Source organism: Neovison vison, chromosome 11 (genome assembly GCF_020171115.1).
Source record: "Neovison vison isolate M4711 chromosome 11, ASM_NN_V1, whole genome shotgun sequence".
NCBI classification, from domain to species: Eukaryota; Metazoa; Chordata; class Mammalia; order Carnivora; family Mustelidae; genus Neogale; species Neogale vison.
The window spans coordinates 4,797,181-4,822,283 of NC_058101.1; the positions used below are offsets into that span (position 1 = coordinate 4,797,181).

Below are 25,103 nucleotides of genomic sequence, written 5' to 3' on the forward strand. Positions count from 1 at the left end.
CTTCTCTATTCTATTTACTACAAGTTAGGAGGTTGCTTCTAAGCATCCCGACATTTCACTTCATTAAAACAAGAGCTTGTTCTCCTGCTACTCAGAAACACTAACAGTTGTTTCTTAAGCATTTGCAGTCACACCACCTTTCAGACAGAGACCACAAAAATTAATTACAATAACAACCTGTCAATCACCCAAATTTTTTCATCTGTAAAATGAGAGGGCTGTGTGGGTTTTCTCTTTGGTCTCTTCAAGCTCTCTAATGATGTGAATCTATTATGTAACTCAAGAGACATAAAATGAGGCAGGAGATTCCTCCTTCACAATAAGCTTGAAAATTATGGAAATAACAACGAACACTGGGTAGGGAGTCTCCAATGCTTGATGTCAAAGCCACAGAAGAAGATCAGATGATGGTCCAAAGCACATGGAGTGATGGAGACAAATTGCTCTCTTTTGGGAAAAAGTCATGTAAGTCCCCGCTGACGACGCTCTCAGCAGAGGAAGACTAGAGATTAAGGGGTAGGGGATTTGGCACAAGTTGATATCTATCTATCTATCTGATCAATCTATCTATATAAAATTTTAATATAATAGTAATAACTGAATATATAATATATATACAATTTCCTAGAGTTCTCTACACCTACTGGCAGAAGCCTTATTTTTTTATAAACACTGTAGCAGCGAAGAGAGCTTCGTAAAGTGAAGGAATAACAGACACACAAAGTAGCGCTCCCAGACCTGGTTTTGGCTGCGTCATTTTAACCTCATTAATACCTTCAGAAAAGATGAGCTTTTGACATGGGACAAAAGCGCATCCTGCAGACAACATCTTCAATATATTCTCCTGCGCAGCCAGCTAAGAAGTCGGCCTGGCTGTTGACATAAGTCCAAAGGAACGATAAGGTCATAAAGTATTTGCCTGGCTTGCTGACAGAACAATAAAATAATTTTTCTTCATATAATTTGTTCCTGTTATGAAGTTATAGACCCAGAATACTAACTACCTGGGAATGTTCTGTGCATATTATAATTACATCCTCCGCTTTGAAGAGAACAAGGCTGTGGAATTCGATATTCATTTCCTCCTTCACACACATAAATTCGTGCTCCTTTTAGCCTCCCACACAGGCAGAGCGAGCTGACCTCTCCCTGCGTTCCTCTATTCAGTCGGATATGGGCACCAGGGCGTCTCCACCTGCCGCTTTCTTTTTCAGGGAATCTTCCAGCACTATCTTCTCAGACCTGACATTATCTGGTGACGGGATTAAATTACCAAAGAGGGAAAGAAAGGGGATTGATGGTCCTGTTCCCTCCCTTCCACAAGCTAATTTGTGGGGAGAAGAATAGGGAAAAGCTCTCCAGCACTCTTTTAGGAAAACATATTTCAGACTTGTCTCCCTGAATGGTTGGCAAGGCTGGGCAGCGATCCAAACACTAATTTGAAGGGAGAGCTTTGGGGAGGTCATGGAGGAAGTAGTCCCCTAAATGGTGGTTGTAATAAGCCCATGTAAGACTCTCAAATAACCAGGAGTTGGCCAAAAGCCTCAAGCATTTTCCCCACTCCAGGGAAGGTGTTGGGACTTGTCTAGGCTTGTTAGAAGGCCAGTTGTGTAAGATGCTGTGGACCCTGCAAGCCAAGGCAGCCCTCCGGTGAGGTGACGCCGAGTCATTAAAACTGCCCCGCGCTGGACTCATCCTTGACTTTCCCTTGCTTCGACCCTGTTCTCTGGAGACAGTCTCACCTCAACTAATTCCCCCCCTCCTCACCACACTCACTCTATGTAAGGCCTCCTGTAAAGCCCTCTCTTAGGGAAAGGTTTCACCTTGGTTCACCAACGTGAAGTTCTTAAAACACCAGGCTGTTCTGTACCTCCAGGGAGAGGGTCTCCATGGCCTGCCCTATGCAGGCAAGCCAGAGGCTAAAGACCAGATTACTGCAGTTCAGGGAGAGAGGAAAAGTGCTCCGGATGGCTTCCCAAGCAAGCTGAAAGGGCAAAAAAAAACCCAAAAAAACCCACACACAAAAAAAAAACCCACCAAAAAAACCCAAAACAAACTCTCCAAGACTCAGGGAAAACCCTAATGATAGAAGAGACAAGGTGAGATTCAGAGCAAACCCAGAAAAGTATTTAAACCATGCGAGACAACAAGTCAGAAGACTTTGGAAAGACTGTAGGGGAAGTGACAAAAGTAAGAGAGGAAGAAAGGCAGGAAGATGAGAAACACGATGATTTCGACTTTACTAAGACCAAAATTAGATGATTTTTTGTCTTGACTTAAAAAAAAAAAATCGTTCTTCTATCTTTATTTGAAGAAGTAGACCACTAGAGAATTTTTCCTTCAGAATATAGTTCCTGAAATTGAGCCTTTTCTCACTTACATCAAGTCCCAGAAATACACCATTTTCTGAGGAGTTGCATATGGGTAACCGACACATGGATATGTTCTCACCCAGCGTACAGCTTTCCATGTGATGATGTCTTACAGCAGAATGGGGCGGGGGGAGGTGGGGAAAAAAGAGCTTTCCAAACTCTTCCCAAAAAAGCTGGATACCAAGCAGATTTCATTTCTTAACTAATCCACCAGGAGACCTGCGGTCCTAGAACTATCCCGCTGCGTAGGTCGTTGGTCAGGTCAATGACCAACATGCCGTTGGAACAAGGATAGAGAGAAGCTGGAGAAGGCATTTGCTTGCCGTGTGGGTCCTCCCGTGACTGGTGTTTCCGGACCACCTCCTCTAGGAAAAGTTCAGTGCTAAGCGCCTGGTGAGACGCGAGGCAAGAAGACCAGTGCAAAGAGGCAGAAAATACTGTCCGTGTTCGCAAGCGCCTTAAGCCAAGATAAGAAGATGGCTCAGTGCACAAATACGACACAAGAGAACAAATGACGAATGGCATTAGAGTGCAAAGATTTATTGAATTTGGATTTTCCATGTCCCTCGTATTCCATTTATTTCAGATGTCTGATTGTCCCTCGACCTTATTTTGGATCCTGTGAACTCCTTTATCTGAGAGACGCAGCTCGGTCGGTGCCTTTGACTTTAAAACACATCCCTATTCAGATCCTCATGGCCTGGCATCACTGCTGCCATCCGTGTGCTCAGCAGCACTTACCACCCACAAAGGATCCTCTTCAGTGGCACGTGCGGTGCACACCACTCTTCATAACACAGACGGCGCTGAGCAGCAAAGGGTGACACGTGGGCTGAAGACATTCCCAGCATACATCCTGCCTGGGATCTATCTGTCAGCAACACATTGTGCAGGACTGAAAGAGTGGCTTCCTCAGGTAATCGGGAGACAGTGGCTCAAGGGAGATGATCGTGTCCCACGGGGAAAGTACACTAGGCTCACCGTTTTAGGGACACGCACTAATAGCAGCCTAGAGTGGGTATATCCAATCCCGTTAACCTGAATGGGCAGGGGCACTAACCTGGGGAGAGTTTTGTTATCAGGTGGAAGATGAGGATTAAAGCAAAGAACCTCTTCTCACCACATTCAACTTCACCAACTGCCTCTGGGTAACACTGAGGTATAAGCAAAGATGAACTGTACCCGTTCCATTTTCAGAGTTCCTGCTACAAACGCTGCAATGGTACTTTTTAATTGGTACTTTATGAATTCTAAAGGGTCTGGAATAGAAAGTATAATTAAGAAACTTTAGGACTGATTTCTAGTACTGTGGTTCTAAATGGGTAGATGAGCATTTGGCCTCTTAGGGGACATTGGGCCATGCCTATGGACATTTCTGGCTGTTAGGCCAAGTTATACCACTTATTAGTAATATGACACTGGGTGAGTACCTTAAGCTCTTTTCAAGTCAATGCTTTTATCTTCCATACAGGAATAATAATATCTGCTCTATCCACTCGGGGTTGTCCGTAACTATCGAATGAAAAAAAACATGTGGTACACACAGACGAGGTGGTGCCTAATTATTCAGCATCACGACTTCTTCAACATCAGCATTCTCAAGCTACTCTTTATACAGACACAAATTCAATCTACAAATATTTACGTAGGACCTACGGAATAAGTAGAACTGTTTTAACCTTATTCAAGAAACCCAAATGCCCATAGAAAGTCAAATGACTTTCAGGTCCTCTGCGGCCCAGACAAAAAAAAAAAAAAAAGAAGAAGAAGAAAAGAAAACCAAACCTCTCTTACCAACACAAGTGCCGCATTCAGCTCTGTCTTTAGCCCAATGACCCAAAGGCACAGAATCAATGCCAGGTCAGAATACACTTACCGCGTAGATTTTCTCTTCATGGCGGCAAGATCCAGGAGTCCTCAGCACGCACTCAGGGCAGCACTGGTTGGCCGCTATTTGAAGTACTTCTCCCTGAGCATTTAAAAACAGCTCAGAGTAAGATGGCAGTGGCAAACACACCCACGATGGCTCTCCGGACCCCAAGTCATCTCAGGTTCACTACGTTTCATGCGTTTCCATGTGACAAGAGACAGGGTAAGCCAAATAAATTGACAAAAAGATTCTCTCTCTCAAGCTTTTCTCAGAGTCAAAATGAACCCTTTTGTGAAACTAATTCCCTTGAAAATTGTCTACACCTTTCCACATACAATAAGGTAGGGAATTTTATTCACTAGCAATGCTCCTTCTGAATGCCACACAAGAAAAGAAATTAGGGTAAGGAGAAGGGCTGTGTCTCCCTGAAGGGGTTGTTTCCCTCTGCTGAGAAGACGTGGGGCCAGGGGGTGGGGGGATGGGGTGGCCGGAGAGCTGGCAGGTGCTCTAGCCGTCCTAGGAAGGTCTGACGCACCCAGCAGTCAGGGAGCTCAAGTTCTGATGTTTGCTTTTACTAGACAGAGTAGCAAGGCACATGGGGCAGGGGACTGAAGGACAAAGCTAGGAGAGGAAACAGCATTGTTGTGGGGTATCACATGTACTGTGGGGAGCCGGGTAGAATTCCTGGGCTCCAATAAAGATCTACATTGTTTTTCAAGCCTTCTGTAATTCCAATAGTGTTTCCTATCAAGATGTGATACTATCAAGGGAATGGGCTACCACATGATACCCCAGGATTTATTGGGAAGCTGTCAGGTTAACCAGCCATCCATTTGCCACCATGAACAATCCGTCTATCCTTGCGTTATTAAAACTGTGGGTCAGAGAGCATACGTTTTGCTTTGGGGCCCAGTGATCCTCTGACTCATCTTGTTTTCTCCTCTTAGGTATCTCGGTATTCATTTCCACAAGTCTTGAAGATGTGACAGAACGGGCAATGAGTAATTTAGACCAAAAATAGTAAGAGAACCTGCATGAACCCGGGATTCATGATTTATCCACAGAATAAAAGTCTACAAAGAGTTCACCCAGTAGAATGAAAAATGTGTGTGTGTGTGTGTGTGTGTTCATGTTTTGGAGCTGCTTCCGTTTAAAAAAATTGTACCCACGAGAGCATTCTAATTTTATATAATTACATTCATAAGAGTGGGTGAGAATCAGGACTAAGATTTTACCACTGTTCACCCACTAAACAGATAAATAGAATTCTATGTAGCAATAGTGATCACCAAATTTCAAGCAAACTTCTAATTTGCTTGATAAAAGATAAAATATACAATATGGGGTTTTATAAAGTTGTTTATACTATGCAACATTAATGACTTTTCAGAAAATTGCCCTCTGAACTCAAGAGGAAACTAGACTTCCCTGATTTTCACTAAGACAGTAAAATGTAGAAACTACATCAGCATCATTTCCATTAAGAATTTCACAAAGAAAATGAGATCACCAAGCTGGTTATATTCTACCATGGAAGCAGGGAGCAAAGGCATGTAGAATGGGAGATTTCAAGGAATAGTTTAAGCACCCAAATTAGTTTTGTTTTCTACAAAGCTGATTTTCAGATTTGGCCCCCAATATTCATTTCATAAATGTGATATTCTTTATTTGTGACTGGCAGTGGAAGGGTCCTCAACTTGAGTCTAACTATTGGACTTGTGGTCGTACATCAAAGAGGTGATTGGACATACTACTGGGTATTTACCCTGAAGATACAAACGTAGTGATCCAAAGGGGCACGTGCACCTGAATGTTTATAGCAGCAATGTCCACAACAGCCAAACTATGGAAAGAACCTAGATGTCCAACAACAGATGAATGGATAAAGAAGATGTGGTATATATACACAATGGAATACTATGCAGCCATCAAAAAACCCGATATCTTGCCATTTGCGATGAAGTAGATGGAACTGGAGAGTATTATGCTAAGCAAAGTTAGTCAATCACAGAAAGACAATTATCATATGATCTCTCTGATATGAGGAATTTGAGAGGCAGGATGGGGAGTTGTGGGGGAAAGGAAGGGAAAAATGAAACAAGATGAGATCAGGGAGGGAGACAGACCATAAGATACTTTCAATCTCTCTGATACGAGGATTTTGAGAGGCAGGATGGGGAGTTGTGAGGTAAAAGGAGGGAAAAATTAAACAAGATGGAACCAGGGAGGGAGACAAACCATAAGATACTCTTAATCTCAGGAAATAAACTGAGGGTTTCTAGGTGTGGGGGGGGGCGGGTGGATATTATGGACATTGGAGAGGGTCTGTGCTACGGTGAGTGCTGTGAATTGTGTAAGACTGACAAATCACAGACCTGTACCCCTGAAACAAATAATACATTATATTTTAATTTAAAAAAATAATTAACTAAAAAAAAGAGGTGATTGGGGCTAAAGGAAGAACAAGCATTTTGCATGTGGGAGCTTAGAGAAGGAGAGACAGAGTTCTTGCTCTCTAACCATGTGACCTTGCACAGCTTTGGAGCCATGGGTTACCTGGAACACATAAGCCTTATTGGGGAACAGTGCGAAGTGACCATACGGGCAAGAGACAGCAATGAAGACTGCTAAGCTTGCTGGGCAAGATTACTTGCCCAGGGTCTATAAAAACTAACAAAAAATAATTATGATGATCATTCGGAATCATAGCTAACACTTAACTGGGTACTTAGAATAGCCAGGTACTCTTCACAGTATATACATATATACATGTATACGTACACATATTTGTGCATATGTATATATGTGTATAAATAAAAATATGTGTTATATATGTATTATACCTATACAGCTAATAAGAGTATTTACCTAATTAAGTTGTGAGAATTGTATTATGTGTCGCTTAACTGGGCAAGTAGTAGTATTAGTTGCATTCAGATTTGCAGCTGAATCCCCACCACGTAATACAATGTTCCTTCACATGGCATTGTCCTCTATACATAAATATTTTCCAGAAATCCTGAAGAGAGGATTGGTCCTCACAGGACTGGGTTAAATAATCAAAGTTCTAAATACTTCTATTCTGTTTTTCTCACTTTGTCTCTGTCTCAGTTCTATGCAGCTAGCTCTCTAGCTAGCTATTCTAGGTAGATACAGGCATGGATATAGAATGTATTATATATGAATAGGATGCATAGAGAGATGACAGATGGTAGATAGATACATAGATAGGAAGAAAGAAAGGAGGGAAGGAAGAAAGCAATATTAGAATTGTCATTGACAGTACGTTATTTCCGGTCAATCCATGAGTAAAACAAATTGTAAAAGGGCTTTTAAACATTTTTAAAAGATGGGAGTAACAAAAGTCATTAATTATAATAATAGGGTACATGTGATTCATTAACCTGTGCCACAAACTAATATAAATATACCATAGCAGATCTGAATAACAACACATGCTACTGAGAAACAAAAAGGAAAACTTAAAAGCAATATGGTAGAGTAGAGGTTACATTGGGTTATGAGCTAGGGACTAAGGTTTTGTCATGGGTGTGCTGCTTAGTAGCTCTTTGTTTCTAAGAGAGTAACTAAAACCCCAAAAGTCTGTTCCTTTGTCTAGAAAATGAGGATGTCTGACTAAATGAATTCCAAAGGCCTCTTGCAGTTCTAACGTTCTATGATCTTTCTCATGACTTAAAATAAAGAACCCAAATACTCCGTGACCCACTCACATGATCTTTGAGTTGGAAGTTTCTTTTGGCTGGATCATCTGGCATAGCCCTCTCATTTTACCCCTGAGGAACCTCCTTAGAGTTCACAGTCCATGAGTTCACAGTCTATGATAATGGCATTCTTATTACTATCATTCACCCATTTGCGGAGTGCTCCTTCACACTCACTCACTAAAGACTTGGCCCCTGGGTCTCAGTTTCTTTTCTACACAATGTCTAGACATAATTCTGGACAACTTCAATGTCTCTGAAAGTGACATTCTATCCTTTTACATTCTTAACCACCTCAACTCACATAATCATCTTCACTTCACTTGAGCTTCCCACGGTCATGGTCAACCTTGGGACCTACCTATACTCCAAATTATTCTATACCAGAAATCTTCAGCTCTCTAAATCTGAACCTTCTGGCCTTTAGCGCTCTCTCCTCTTCACTCCTGTTCATACCACGTCCTTCAGAAAGTTCCTTGAATACTTTTTTCCTTGCAGTCATTTAGCCAACTGGCCTCATTTTCCTATTCATGTTAGCCTTAATTCCCAATACTTCCTATATATCTTTTCTTTCTTGCCATTAACATGGCAACATCCCAATCCTGGATCTATTCCACAATTTCTTTTCTTCCCTTACACTTGGCTAGGAAACATCCCTTAGAAAATCATTCCATCATGCAGGTTGATACCCTCACAGTTTCCTAATCTCCTGTTTTACCTCAACCTTGGTCAGTCCCCCTCTCCTCTGGGACAGCTCCTAACATTCACTCTCTTTCAGTTCCCAACAGAACCTCAAAGTCTTCACAAAGTAAGAATAGATACCTTTAGATACATACTACTTTAATATCCTGTCCCTTTTCTTACTTACAAATTTAACTATTTCTGTATCTATCCACGTCTCCTTCTTTCCACTTTTAGAGAAGGGTTGTCCTCCCCACCCCGAGCTCGGAATCCCACATGCTCTGTTCCCTAAAAACCACTCCTTGTAATTCATTCCTTCTGTCTCTGTCCGTCATTCTACCTACTCCACCTCCCATATCTGCAGCTTCTCTCTTTTCTGGGTCCTCCTCCTTTTCCTCCTAGTATGATCATGTCTCTTTTGTGCTAATATCAAAAACAAAGTCCTTTTTTTTTTATCCAGGTACAACTTTTTGTTGTCGTTGGTTTTGTTTTTGTTTTTAAATCAGTCTTGTTTGGTCATTTTACAAATATTGACTAAGCGTCATACACTGTGCTGTTTGATAGGCTGCAACAGTGAAGAAGACAAGGTTTTTGTTCTCCAGAAGCCAAGAGTCTGAAGGAGGAAGCAGACAAATAAATAGGCATTTGCAGTCTGGTCAAGGGCTATAATAAAGGTAAGCACAAAACGCCATGACCACACACAGGAGCACTCAATGGTTGGAGATGGGAGGTTCAAAGAAACTTCAGAGATGTACTGATGTTTGCCTAATGCCCTATTTCTCTCATATTCTCAGCAAAGCTCCCTGAAAGAACAGCCTTGGCTTGGCTTCATCTCCCCACTTCCCATTCACTCCTCAAACCTCTACAGTAGAAGATTTCTCTCCCACCGCTCCGGTGAGGCCAGCTTCAGTGTGGCCTGTGATCAACACCATTGATACGAACGCCTTACGGAAACTCTCTACCCTCCCGGCTACCACGATACCTCTCTCTTCTCTGACCACTTCTTACCTCTTACCTCTCTGACCACGTCTCTTCAATTTTCCTAAGTTCCCTCTCTTATGCTCACCTCCTTGAAAATGACAGTGTTCCCCAAATTTCATCCTTGATCTTACACTGTTTCTTCACAAAATCTCTTAAGATGAGCTCATTAATTCTAAAGTTTTATGCTACTGACTATATGCTAATAATACTCATATACTGATTCCAACCATGCTTTCTCCTCTGAGCTTTTGATTTGTATATGGGGTGGCTGATCCACCTGGCTCCTCCAAGGACACTTCGAACGCAATGTTCCCTAAAATGAAACCACCACGTTCCTTCCAGATGGAATGCTTTTCTTCGTTATCCCATATTTCTAATATCAGTTGGTGGCTCAGATAACCAAAGAGTGCTCACACCATAATTTGGGAATCATCTCTCCTTTCTCTTTCCCTCACCCTCCTGACTTCATTTGCTTCTGCTGATCTATCCCCTAATTGTGCTTGAGCCCGCCCTTTCCTCTTGAGCCTGATGACACTGGTGCTCTGACTTAGGTGTTTATCCCCTCATCTGGATTGTTCTCACGGCCTCTGAATTGATCCCTGCATTTCTAACATCATGCATTCTCTTAGAGAAACCAGAGGTCTTTCTAAAGGACACATTGGACACTCTACCCATATGCTTGAAATCTTCATTAGAAGTCTATCATCTTCAAAATAAAATCCCAAGCATGCAGCATAGTACAAGGCTTTCCATAACCTTGAACTTAACAGTTCTCTAGTCTCGTCTCTCATTTATTCATTCAGTCGGTCATAAAAAGATTTACTGGGTACCTACCATGCTCAGGGGCTATTGTAGGTGCTGAGGATATACAGTAAATAAAAGAGACAGTAAACAAGAGATATAAGTAAAATATACAGTATGTCTGATATTAGTGTCAAGAAGAAAAATAAAACACGGAGGAGGGATAGGAAATGTGTGGTGGGGTAGGGATTTACAATCTTAAATAGACTGGTGTTTGGGCAAACTTTAAAGGAAGTAAAGGATCAAGCCACATATATTATCTGTATCTGGAGAAAAAGCAATTTTCGTGGGAAAGGCAGGGGGCAAAGGCTGGAATGGTGGGAGTGTGCCTGGCATCTCCAGGGAACACCAAGCAGACGTGGAGTCTGAAGCCAAGTGAGCAAGGGAAAGAACAGGAGTTAATTTCAAGTTACAGAGGTGTAACAGCACCGTAACAGGCATTGTGAGCGATAACTCTGAGTGAGAAGCCATGGGAAGCCATCGGAGAGGTTTAAGAAGAGAATCAACATGACCTGACTTAAATTTTAATAGGATCACCCTGACTGCTGTATCAAGATCACAATGAACAAGGCAAGTACAGGAGAAGTAAAACAGGTTAAAAGGCTACAGTGAGAATACGGACCAAAAAAGTGATAACAGGTGGCACCAGACTGAAAAGCAGGGAATTTGCATTTGGGACCTGTGGTTTCATGAAGGAAGAGCTGGATGTCTGCTAATGCACCGGATGTGGGATGTGGGAGAGAGTCAGGGGTCGAGAATGATTCTAAGTGTTCTGGCCCGAGCAGCTGGGAGGAAGGAGCGGCCATTTACCAAGATGAGAAAAACTAGGAAAACAAATGGGGAAGGGACAACGTCACGTGCAGTATCCAACAAGGGCCAGAAACTTATCTTCTGGAAAGGGCCAGATAATAAATATTTTAGCCTTTGGGGGCCACATTTGGTCTACATCACAATTACACAACTTCATCCTTGTAGTGTAGAAGCAGCCACAGACAACACATAAACAAACGAGCCTGCCTGAGTTTCAATAAAACTTTATTTATGAACACTAAAACTTAATTTCCTACAATTTTGTATCATGAAATATTGTTCCATTTGTCTTTTCCTAACTTTTTAAAAACATAAAAACTATTCTTTATGCGTAGGTCATACGAAAATAAGTGGCAGGTCAGATCTGGTCTGCTGACCCCTGGAATAGAATACATTTAGTTTCCAGCAATTCAATTGATATCTTTCTAACATTTAATGAAAGCCTTCTTTTTCTATTTTTTTTAAAGATTTTATTTATTTATTTGACAGAGAGAGACACAGCAAGAGATGGAACACAAGCAGGGCGAGTGGGAGCGGGAGAAGCAGGCTCCCCGCTGAGCAGGGAGCCCGAGGAGGGGCTCGATCCCAGGACCCTGGGATCCTGACCTGAGCCTACGGCAAATGCTTAATGACTGAGCCAACCAGGCGCCCCAAGGCTTCTTATTCTCACATGATACCGCAGTTATTTGCATGAAATGGAAGACGGTATGTCTTTATGGTCTTTATATGAGCAATTCAGATTCTGACACGAATCACTCAGCAAGCTAAGTAGAGACATTTTAGGAGTATTTGCTCCATAAAATAGAAAGCCCCACAATATATAAGAAAATATTATTAAATTTACCAACATTGGATATACACCTGGCTTCTCAGAAGTACACCCATGAAGAAACTGAGGCCTACAATAAAAGGTATGCAGACCCTTCCTCGCTGTGATGTTAAGAACAGACAGAAACTTACCGGCACTAGACAGCATAACGTCTCAAGATTATTATGGGGGAGGCAGGGAACTAAAAACATAAACCGTGATTGTGAAATTGATAGAATGTTTTCTAAAGAAAATAATTTAGTCTTCTCCAGAAAGCTTCTAATGTTCCAACTTGAAGCTTAAGCTGTTTTTTTTAATAGATTCACTTTAAAAAGAAAAGAGTCAGCAACTGGAAAAAATATTGTAACAGAATTAGATGTATAGTCAGAAAAACTGAAAATTTTTAAGAAAGGGGAAAGGAGGAAAAAATATCCCTTCTATGCTTGGCCAACCAGGAGCTTTCTGGAGTCAAAGCCTCCCCCATGTTCCGAGGGAGCTCAATCGCCGGGCAGTAACACAGTCAGTGGCAGAACAAAAAATGGTTTTAGAAAATTATCTTCCAGCAGTCAATGCTGACTCTCAATCCATTCAGTGCTTGTAAATGTCGTGGTGCGTATCTGTGGCTTCAGCATCTGCCGGCCCGGGGAAACCTCTGGGCAGCAATTTATTAACTGCATAATTGTGGTTAAGTTGCTTGAAATCTCTAGGCTTCATTTCCTCCTCTATAAAGTGGGGAGAAAGATTCCTACCCCCACATATTAAGTGGGGTAACTTAACTGAGTGCCCAGTCCAGAGTAAATTCTCAATAAGTAGAAATTAAGATATTCTTAAATGTGATGTGTTAAAATTCTCCCTTGCATTTCATAAGGCTTCCAATTAGAGACTGGGATACGTGTCAGAACCAGATGACTGAAAAGACACAAAAACCCTAACCTGCTCTGACTTTACCATGACATTTGGGATATAATTAGGATGCCGTACCTTCTCAAAGGCACACCGAGGGTTTCTGCAAACAGCGGGTTTGCAGATAACGATGTTGCCATGGCAACGGCAGTTCTGGCAGGAATCAGGCTTCCAAGTCGTGGCGTCCTGCAAGGAAACACAGGCTCTGAGTTAAAAACTAATCAGTCAAGAAAGGAGGCCAGAGAAGCAGCCCCACCGTCTGAACAATTAAAAGGCAAAGGAAAGTCACAGGCAGACACAGGGCCTGCCGGACACTGATTAAGCCCCGCGAGGCAATAAACGCTGTATAATCCATTCCACCACAGTCAGTCCACGTAGCCAAAAACAAGGGCATGCAGCAGAGAGCTGTCGATACCCAGAGTAAAATCCATCGATTGGCCTGAAACCTCAGGAGGACAGGTTGCTCCCTGACTTCAAGTTTCTCTGCTGTTAACTACCCGAAACCATCGGAGCATGTTTAAAGGAAAACGACACTTGCATGAGCAGGAACCAGCGCCCTAAAAGCAGCATTTGCCGTCAGTTAATACCAGCACCCGAGACCTTACCTTTTAGCCCTTGCACGCTGCCGACTGTAATGCTCGTAGAAACAAAGACTGGAGGAAGTAGTTGGGTGTTTTTAAGGCAGACCGACCCACGCACTGGGTGGCTGTGACCAGGCAGCTGTGTGCCACACATACTGGGGTACAAACGAGGCGTGCGTATGAGCTCCTTCCATCAGACTCACACGTTATCAGGGATCATGACCATGAAAGCCTTTGACTGGAACTTGGATGAAATGGAACTTCCCCACGAAAAAGCGGAAACCGAGTGTGACAGTTAATGTCACCTTGGCCAGGCTACGGTGCCTGGCTGTTGGGTCAAACACCGGCCTATCACTGCCGTGAAGATAGTCTAGACGTGTAATTAACATTCACAATCGGCTGATTAAACTGCAGGAGATGCCCCTGGATGCCATGAGGAGCCCCATCCAATCAGGTGGCGCTCTTTAAAGCAAAACTGGAGGTTTCTTGGAAAGGAAGGAACTCAGCCTCCAGACTATCGCGTGGATGGGGCGCCTGAGTGGCTCAGTGGGTTAAGCAGCTGCCTTCGGCTCAGGTCATGATCCCAGCATCCTGGGATCAAGTCCCACATCACGCTCCTTGCTCAGCAGGGAGTCTGCTTCTCCCTCTGCCTCTGCCTGCCTCTCTGTCTGTGCTCGCTCTCTCTGACAAAAAAAAAAAAAAAGACTATCGTGTGGAAATTCTGCTTAAGTTTCCAGGCTACCAGCCTGTCCTACAAATTTCAAAATCAGACTCACAAATGCAACTTTAACTCTTGCCTAGATTTCCAGACTGCTGGCCTGCCCGACAGATTTTGGACTTGCCAGTCCCCACAACTCCATGAGCCAATCCCTTAAAATAAAGCACTTTATATATACATATATATAAAGATACCCATATGCCTCCTTTGGTTCTGTTTCTCTGGAGGACCATGCCTGGCACGCCAACACTAGGACAGACTTCCACGGGTGTGCACCACATTCCCAAACATAAATGAAGTCATCTCTTCAGACTGAGAAATGTTACGGGTATAACCTCTTAGAGAATGTGCTTCAAACCCAAAGTTGCTTAAGAAATACCAAAGGTATCGAAAGCAGGATTCCATTCCCAGCAGCTAGTTCACAAAAACTCTGAGTCAAAGCAAATGAGTACTAGACCCTGTTTTGGAATACCTCTGAATTTCTTTCTTTCTTTGTTGTTCTATAACTCATTCCTCCAACATTGGCAATACCGTGCCAACTACAGGCTCCTCTTAAGCAGAAGCGTGATGACAAGTAGGGGAAGGGAAACAAATTTCCTCCCAAGCACGAGGTAATATATGTTCCCCGCTGATTTCAAGAGCACAGTATCAGTTTCAGGATACAGATTAAATAAAAATGACAACTTCACAAAGCCAGCGGCTACCGTTTATTGATTACTATCTCATGCTGACTTACGCGTGACTCTTGGAGCAGGAAACACTGACGGAGGAGGCATCTGTGGTACTAGAGGAGGGTGGCCTAGCCCGCTTTCCTGAGCTCTGCCATCACTCTAGAGGGCCGGGGCCCAGCGGAGACGGAAGTACCTGCACCTCGGTTCTCTGCAAGGCACTTACATGCGTGACGGCGCTGTGGAGCTGGCACCTTTGCTAGGACTATTCCCATTTAACAGATGAGAAAACAGGATGCAGGAAGTCAAGCAATTTGCTCAAGTGCACAGAGCAGCTAAGAGACCTGAAGGTTCTGGAGCCAGGCTGCCCGGGCTGGAATCCTGGAGTCACCACTCAGAAGGGTGAGTCCTTTACCAAGTTACGGTTATCTGTGCCCTGGGTTTCTCACCTGTAAAGCAGGGATGATAAAGTACTTAACTCATAGGATTGTTGAAAGGCTCAACTGAGATGATGTATTTTAAAAGGTCTGAGCGGGGGCGCCTGGGTGGCTCAGTGAGTTAAGCCGCTGCCTTCGGCTCAGGTCATGATCTCAGGGTCCTGGGATCGAGTCCCGCATCGGGCTCTCTGCTCAGCAGGGAGCCTGTTTCCTCCTCTCTCTCTGCCTGCCTCTCTGCCTGCCTCTCCATCTACTTGTGATCTCTCTCTATCAAATAAATAAAATCTTTAAAAAAAAAAAAAGATCTGAGCGGTGCCTGGAACTTACTAAAGGCCGATTAAGCTTTATTTATTTTTAATCCAAATGTTTTTAAGATGTCACACTTAGCCAGCATCTCCTAAACATTTCCTTTTTTCCGCTGAAAACCGTTCCATAATTACCTGACCTTCTCCTCTTCCCACTCCAGCCTACACACGTAAAACAGTGAAATTACTATTAGGACTCTAACACTGGAAGGACTCAGGACATTGCCGCAGAAGGGAAGAATGAAGGCAGAGATGCATTTTTAACACTCCTTAGGTAACTGGACGTCTCCGTCTGGCTGAGCCGACGCGGCGGGCATCCGTGGCTTCCTTTCTTCGGGACGCAGGATGGCCCTGCCCCTCCCCACGGTCACTCTGTCTCTCAGTTCAGTCGCCTCCACTCTCTCCACGCGGGCATTCTTACCCCAGGGGTCAGCTCCTCTGCATGTCATTTATTTTCTCAACGACCCCACACTCCAAAACAGTCCATTACCCCTGTTAGCAGCTCGCAGTCACGGGACTTGGCTTACGGAGCTCTAAACATGATCTTCCGAAAACATGGAGTGATATTTTACTTTCACTCAAAGACACATAAATTTTTCTTTATGTTAATTCAAAGTGAGGTTTATCTCAGTGAGGTTTATCTCACTTTGAATTAACCCAAGAAGTCTTCCTGAATTTGCTTACGTATTTGTCTTCCCACCAGGCTATGACGGTGACTATAACTCTTTAAAGAAGGAGGTCTCGTTTTATGCCTCTCTGAGCGTGCCCTTCATCGAGCACGGCTCCTGAGTGTTGGATGAATTAATGAACAACCCTGAGAACTTGCTAACCCTCAAGAAAATACCCATCCAGGCAAAATGAGATATCCCAGTTAAGATGCAAGATCTTGATAAAAACAATGTCTAAGTGATAGCACCTCAAAACCCCCATAATGTTCAAGGTTATTAGTTTACTGAAATCAAACCATGTTTGAAAAAAATTCTTCCCCATCTAGCCACTGGACTTGTCAAAAAGTTCCTTATATTGATATCCTCATAGAGTAAGTAATTTATGGCTAATTTTAAATAAAATGAGCCCTTTACCAAGGCCTGGATAGATGGCCATATATTTTTCAGGTCTAAAACTTTACGAATCAATTTCTATGGTTCCATAAAATTGCTTTATGAAGGTGGGGATACTAGAGTTCCTCAATAGCTAAAACTTTGGATAAAGCCATAAAGTCCAAAGAAATAACATTGTAAAGCAAGTTTTACAGATCTTTTGTGTTACTATTGCAATTTCATTGCTTTATAATCCTCTCTTCCAACCTAATACACTTTGCAAAAGAAAGTCTTAAAATAGTTTCTCCCTAGAATATAGATTAAAGGATTAGATTATGACAAACCTAAGAGGCAATCAAAATATGATCTGTTAATACAGATTTTAATATTTTAATAATATGTGAATCAAATGTTCTTGAAGATAATACAGTATCTCCATCTTCAAATATCTTAAAGTAATAGCCAAGTAATTCAAGGAAAAAAACCTATTTCACTTGGTTAAGTATTTATTGAACATTTGATTAATCCTAAAAATAAACAATGAATATATCCCTCACTCAAGTTTCTGGGGGGAAATTATTTACAGTATTCTATAATACCAGTAGATCACCTGTCAACATAAATTTTCTTCAATTTGAATGGTATAATAACCCTCCTTCAATTATTGATTAATTCGTCTCATTTTAAATTCCCTTGGTTTCTTAGAACAGAAATGAGAAAAAAGAAATAAAGCTCACCCAAAACTGTGCTTCCAAGTTACAAAATAATACGTGGACTAAAATGTCATTTTTATAATAAAAACATATTTATATACATGGAAACAAAGCATGGAATTACATAAACCAGTAAGTGAAAGATGGTCATTCCCAGGTTTTTTCCATTATCCTTATCCATAGTTCCTTTTTTTTTTTTAGTAACAAAAATGTAACTTATATAATTTCTCATAGCATATTAAAATTTTCTAGAAAAGCTGGAACAGTGTAATAGGCATGTATATTTATTCACTTATTCAATGAAACATATTTCTTTAAATGAAGTGTTTTCACAAAAATCTCAGCTTCTCAAAACCATCCTTAGGAGACTCAGTGCTGAGATAATGGAGCTGATGAGAACCTCCCAGGTAGGGCGATGCAGGCCAGGACCCCTGGCTTCCCTGGGTGTGGGAACAGCTATGGGCAGCTTGGGCATCAGGTCCCTGTAAACTGACATCCTAGAAGAACACTCTCCTTTTTTTAATTTGTTTTCCTAATTCTGATGGCTCTTCTTGGCATCAAGGATTACTGATTCTTCTGTCCTTATGCTCACCCTTGTTTGACCCAAAGCTTCCTTGAGTCAAATGGGAGGACCCAGCTGAAGATTATGTGGTCAGAGATCAGTTTAGGGGTAAATTTGGGGCTGACAAATGAGAGCTGTTGGAAGCTCCTTCAAGGAATGGGGTGCTAAAAGTTTCTCCAAGCACCTGGAACATGACTTGTGACTTAGAGCAAGCCAGGCTCCAAAGTGGGGATGCGGAATGCAGATAAGCTTCAGGCTAGGATTGCCACAGCTTGATGGCATCTGGTCATGCTTCTCTACTGCTCCAAAAGTTCAAGTGGCAACTGATTTCTCTCGCTGACTTCATTATGTACCCTTTCTCACAAACCTTTTTTACTGGCTCTAGCTATACTGGTTTTCTTTGCTATTCCTGGAACTACCAAGTATGTTCCCAGCTCAGGGCCTTAAAATGGGGCATTCCCTCTGTTTGGGGTGCTCTTGCCCCAAACATCACCATGGCTTATTCCTTCATTTTATTCAAGTGGTTGTTCAAACACCACCTCTCCAGATAATATTTTGCATCTATCTATTCCTTTACATGGTTTTCTTCCTAGGAGTCACCACTTACCATGGTATTATACCATTGTTTCCTAAGAGTCTTTCTCCTTCCCATTAGAGCATAGCCCTAAAAAAGCAGGAATTTTGGTTTTTTTTGTTCACTGATGTGTCCCTAATGTCTAGAACAGTATTTGCACATAGTAGATGGAACTTACTGTGACCTTTAAAAGTTACTTTTAAAATATAAGGTATAGGAACAACAACAACAAAAATGTTGTGGCCGTTTTCTTGCTGACCATCGGTAAATGGAATCTGGGCTTTGGAGTTAAACTAGCACAGGGGAAGTAGAGTTGAAGCAAGCAACCTACCAAACTGACAACAGTGAGCCATTTATCTTCCTAAACCTTCATGCACTCAGTGAGATTTTTAAAAATTAATTGCATTCCCTACTTGTCCTTCAAAGCAAGAAAGGACCATGATATTCAACTGGGTCTCATATCTTCATTTCTGGAGGTTTATTTTTCTGACAAGTCTGGTTTTCAGAAAAGATAATCTATAAAAAAGAGTTCTTTGACCCAGCTCCAGTTCAGGCACGGAAATAATGTTCTTGTTTGTCAAAGAACCATAAAGAAACAAATCAATAACTTTCATAAGGTTATTTTAGAGTTCAATTCTTTCCCCAAGTGCCTTTCCTCAGACAGCTTAGATAAACAATACCTTTTTCATTCAATCTCATTTTAAAGTTCATGTAAAGCTCCTCATCCGGCCTCAAATAAAAAAGAGCAGAGGATACTTATTGTTAAGAAAAGATAGGAGCCCTTACATTTACATTAAATTCTCTCCTTTCAGGAGGAGCAAATACAAGTTAATGCCAAATAAGAGAGAAAATGGCAGACCACTCCCAGTCTGAGACTGATTTCAAAAGCTCTCTCCATAGAAGGCTCCCTCACCGAGTTTCTTGTTTTCTGTACCAAGGACCTAAGTAGTTTCCCATTTCAGCATCCTGGAGTGACTAGCTTGTACCTGATCTCCCCCTCCTGCTGGCTTAAAATGATAAACCCCAAGGCACCGACTATAAGAATATCAGCTTGGATACAGAAACAACAGCATGAATCACAGATGAAAAGATAGCCACTCCACATAACTGAAAATGTCTTTGTTCAGCTGGCTGACAAGAGACGCTGAAAGCATGGCAAGTTAACAACGAGTTCCTGCACAAACATCTCCCTAGGATGGTGTGGGAGCACAGTGGGGGCAGGGAAGGAAAGGGGACAAGCTCCCGTCACACGCCAGTACTTCTGCAGGTCCCCAGTATACACGCCAGCCCACTGCTCCTCCCAGCATCTTGGGAGCAAAGCCTTATTTTATAAATGCATTCATAAAAGCACTCATTTTATAAACGAAGGAATAGGGTGCGGAAAGAGTAAAGGAACTGTCTAGAGCACATCCGGTAATGAGCAGATCTGGATTCAAACCCATCCTTTTCTTCCATGCCACACCACTGTCGCCGGAGACATCAACGACCATGAATGCCTTCTATTGCACAGCAGTCCTCCCCGGTCACATCATGGTCACTTCCACCCTCTCACTTTACAGGCCAAGATGAGGGACATGAGGGCAGTACCCCAAATTTCAGAGGAAAGGGCTGTGAGGTCAAGTGACTTACCTGCCTAAAATGTTCCCCACGGCTGCAAAGCACACTCTTACCTCCTTCATTTATTGAGGGGGGAAGCGCAGAGGGGGACAGAAAGAAAATCTCAAGCAGGCTCCATGCCCAGCACGGAGCCCAACACTGGGCTCAATCTCACAACTCGGAGATCATGACCTGAGCCAATATCAAGAGTTGGACACTTAACCGACTGAGCTACCCAGGTGCCCTATATACCCTTACCCCTTTTAATCTAACTTCTACGTGTCCTCCAGGTCTCAGTTGAAATACCACTTCCTCAGGGAGGACCTCTCTGCCTCCTTGACTAAGTCAGTATCTCCCTGACTCGTGTCCCCAAAGCTCCATCACTTCCACAATGCCAGACTTCCGAGTTCTATTTTTCACAAAAAAGAAAAAGGAGAAAAACATCACCTTCTGGATTCCAGACTCTTTGGCACATACAGATCTTTTATATTTCTTCCTAAAAATATTCTGAGATATCATCTCCCCTCCTTTACAGATGAGGAAACCAAGGTTCATAGAGGTTAGGTAATATTACCAGAGCTTATAAGTTATAGTACCTTTATTTGAACCAGTGTCCATTTGATTCTAAAGCTTTTGTTTTTCCAACCAACCTACTTCTGTACCCACAGCCTTGGTTTATGAACACAAGGTCACAGACTATACTAACTCAAGTAGCAATACCAATACGGTAGTGGGTAACTTGGGTTCAAATACCAATTCAACTGCTCCCTAGCTGTGGAATCTTGAACAAATCTCTTGGCTTTTCTGAGTGTCCATTTCCTAACATATAAACTATGGATAAGATAGAACTCAACAGAGTTATAATAAAGATGAAATAAATTAGTATACTTATTAGCATGGTGATTGGTACATAGGAAGCACTCAATAAATGTTAGCTATGAGTTTGGTCATTTGCCCCAACATTAATCAGTTGATGATGGTATTTTCTATGACAGAGGGAGTAGCTGTAGCATTTAGAGCTTTAGAAAATCCCTCCTGGAATCTCCAGTTTCCAAGGCAAGGGAGAGTTAACTTTCCCACAGCTTAAATGTTTACAAGATATTCCACTAGACAGTGCTGTAGAAACTATACTCCTAGAAAAGCGTACCAAAAAAGAGAAAAGAAAGAAAGAAAAAGAAAATAAAAAGAATTTCTTCAAAATGTAGAATAAAATTAAATGCCCAGTGAATGTGCTTCATATTCCTAATTCTGAGACAATGGAAATATAGGCTTAGTTCTGAAGCTCTTCTATTTTTATATCCAGCTTTCCACTCATTCTAACATAATCCTGTTGGAGTAAAAGGGCAAGCTTAAGAGTACCCCAATGACAAAATAACCCTCATAAATTTCTAGAGATGTTACCCCCAGAAAAGAAGCTCTATAATGAAGAAAAAGTCCGATTCATATTTCCACTTTAAGTAAGTCAGATACTAGGAAGACCCTACTATACCTTATAAGTTTATAACTACATTTTTTCCTCTAAAAATTCTGCTCTCAAAACCTTCATATCATATTCCTAAGGCAAATAGAGAAAAAGAAATATTCAAAATGTTTGCCCATAAAATTAATTATTGCTATACCATCATCTCTCACATTATGTCTTTTCTTGTTGGAAGGGGAGGTGAACCATTACCATTCTTTTAAAATTAGTTTGTTTTCCTTCCTCCATACCCAAGAGTAGACTATTTCTTGATATATAAGTACCTTTGTGCTCCCACAGTGACTAAAATATAGCAGGCACTTACAATATTTTGACTTATGGTTGGACAGATATTCCCAAATTTAGATAATCACTAGCTATTTTGTGATGTAATTGCTGAAAAGCCAAATATACAGACAACAGCACTTCACTCCCCTTGATGTCCAATAAAAGTGTTGTATGTGCAATGGCCATTCTCAATATGCTCCAAGATCTGCCTTCTAGACTTAAGTCTCAGTCAAGACATTTGCTCTGAAAGGGCCCCTCTATTTCTGACTGAATGCCAGGCTCACCTGCCCGATGCTATCATGTTCCAGCATGCCACCACTGTACACCACTTAAAGTGCTGCTGCATGTCCTTAATCCCTAACACTTTTTTCCTGTAGCCAGGCTCTTGGCAGCTGGCCTAGTTAAATTGGCCATCCAGTAAATGTTTGAGAGCTGTTCTGACACTCACGTTCAACCAGGTAGTTGAATGTCTATTTTCAGTCCTGGCCAAGGCCCTGAGTCAAAGACTTCATTATAAGCAATGCAACCTCACTATTTTTGTGTAAAGCAGGCTCCTAAGCATGGCTATGCCTCCCTAGGAAGCATTTTGAGAATTTGTTTTGAAGACTGAGGGTTGTGAGGTACTACTGGCATTTAACAGATAGGGACCATAAATTCTAGATTTCATGTCACGTAAAACATGAAGAAAAACTGTCTCACTTCCACATGACATTCAAACATCCTACTGAACATTCGTGTAAGTAAAAAATCTGTTTATAACTATCTGATATTTATCCTCACTCTGTTTTACATATAAACACAAAGAACTTACTGACTGGTAATAATACACTCTGAATCATCCAGATTTTTAATTATCATGTAACTCAAAGAAAGATTGTACCTTTTCTGTTTAGAAATTTATGAAAATAACAGAGGACAAAAAATATATTGGAAATTGAAAATTAACTATGAAAATTTATCAAATAACCAGGATCTCCAACCACAATTAATTTGAAATTCTAGAACAGAAAAATACAAGCAAATGAGATTAATTTTGTTTAACTGCATACTGGACATAGCTTAAAAGAATACTGGTAGGTAAGAAGATACCAACAGAAAATATCCAAACTGAAGGACAAAAACCAAAAAGTATAGAAAAAAGAAAAGAGCATGGGAGACAATGAAACATGTTTCAAGTTTTAACATATGGGCAACTGAGAAAAACACGACAGGAAAGGGGCAGAAATACATTTTTGAAAAAATAACAGCCAAGAACTTTCCAAGACAGAAGAAACACATTAAGCCATAGATTCAAGAAGTAATGACTGTCAAGCAGAATAAATATAAAGAAAATAATACCTAAACACATCAGAGTAAGACTATTGAAAACTAACAGTAAAGAATAAAGTCTTTTTCTTTTCTCTATTCTTCCCTACCCTTCCAGCCCCTAGCAACCACTTTCTACTCTGCTTTATGAGTTTAATTTTTTTTTTTTAAGATTCCACCCATAAGTGGTATCATGTCGTTTTTATCTTTCTCAGTCTGGTTTATTTCACTTATCATGATGCCCTCCAAGTTGATCTATATTGTCAGAAATGATAGGATTTTCTTCTTTATAAAGGCTGAATAATATTGTCGTATGTGTGTACCACATTTTCTTTATCTATCCATCCACTGACAGTCATTTAAGTTGTTTCCATACAGAAAAATCTTCAACTCTATAGAGGAGAGGAGAGTTATCTTCAGAGAAGAACAATAAGTCTGATAGTCAACCTATCCACAAAAAATGATGGATGTCAGAAAACAAAATCACTGAAGCAATAAATGAAAACAATCACTAAGTTAGAATTCTATACCCAGCAAGAATAGCCTTCAAAAATAATATTGAAATGAAGCTTTTAAATTAATAAAACTTATGAGAATTTTTCACCCATAGACCTGAACATTAAAAAAAAAAAAAAAGTCAGAGAAGTTCTTCAGGCAAAAAGAAAATGATTGAAGATGGAAACACAGTAATGTAGGAAGGAACTGAGAGTAATGGGAAGGGCAAATGTTGGGTAAATCTAAAAAAATAACTGCACAAAACAAAAATAACATTTTGTGGGATTTAAAATATATGAAGATATAAACTGCATAATAAGACATAAGACAGCAAAGGGTTAAATAAAAAAATAAAGTGTTTCAAGGTCCTAGGCCTAGTTGGGAAGAGAGAAAATAATTAGCAGACATTGTAATCCCTAGGATTATCACTAAAAGAAACAGTAAAACACGTATAACTAACAAGCTAAAAGATGGGGAAATGAATTTTGGATTGATTCAAAAGAAGAAAAGAGAGAAAAAAAGAAAGAACATTAAAACAAACAGAAAACAACAGTAAGATAGTAAATATAAACCTTCAAGTATCAGTAATTACACTGAATGAAAATGTTAAAAGATAAAGATTGTCAGATTGGATTTAAAAAAAAAGTGCAGTGGATCCAGTAACATTGAGAACCATTATTATAAAGTATCGATCAAATGTCTCAAAGCCCCAATTTAGATATATGTATACAAAGACTGCCTCATTCAAAATGGAATTTCAGGGACCAAATCCTTCAACAATTCGAGTCACCAAGAATTTATAGAGGATCTGTCATTCTGCTAAGCAAGAAAATACAACCCCGTCCCTTACATATGCACTTGAACTTGAAATACAGTTGAAGAAATAAGACTTTTAAAACAATTAGGGAACAAAGGAAAAGAATAATTGGAAAGAGAACCAAGTACAAAAAAAGTGTACTGGATTCAGAGTTAGAACTTGCCTTCAACAAGCTAGGCACACTAGACGAGTCATTTGCCTCAGATCCACCCTCTATAAAATTCAAAGGTTAGAGTACAGGGTCCCTAATCTGCAGATGAAGTCTGGAGTCACACATCTGGAAGTGGGAATTTAGGTCCCTGCCTAAATAGTTACAGAACCTTAAACAAGATAATTATCCTAATGGCCTTGGTTTACTTTTACATAAAAAGAATAAAGATAATAAAATATCTTTATAGAGGAATATTAGGAGGATAAATTAGGTAACACATTTTCAGTTCCTCAGCACAGTGCCAGACACTTATAGGGTAGAGCAGAGGCTCCCAATTCTCCATCCTTGGACCTTTTCTGTACTCCAGATAAATCTCTACCTGACCTCTGTTCCTCAGAGGGGTCATCACCACACATCTCCGCGCCCAAGTTATAAAGCAGTTCCTC

General features: G+C 41.1%; 1 protein-coding gene across 1 annotated transcript in view; it reads right to left on the minus strand.

The window, feature by feature from the left end:
• FRAS1 (Fraser extracellular matrix complex subunit 1) overlaps positions 1–25,103 on the minus strand; it is a 405,465-nt gene that overhangs the window by 243,736 nt on the left and 136,626 nt on the right. Inside the window, exons 3-4 of the mRNA XM_044225418.1 lie at positions 13,027–13,134; positions 4,249–4,341 (exon numbers count right to left, since the gene is read on the minus strand). Coding sequence (XP_044081353.1) covers positions 4,249–4,341; positions 13,027–13,134 — 201 coding nt within the window. The remainder of the gene's footprint in view (positions 1–4,248; positions 4,342–13,026; positions 13,135–25,103) is intronic.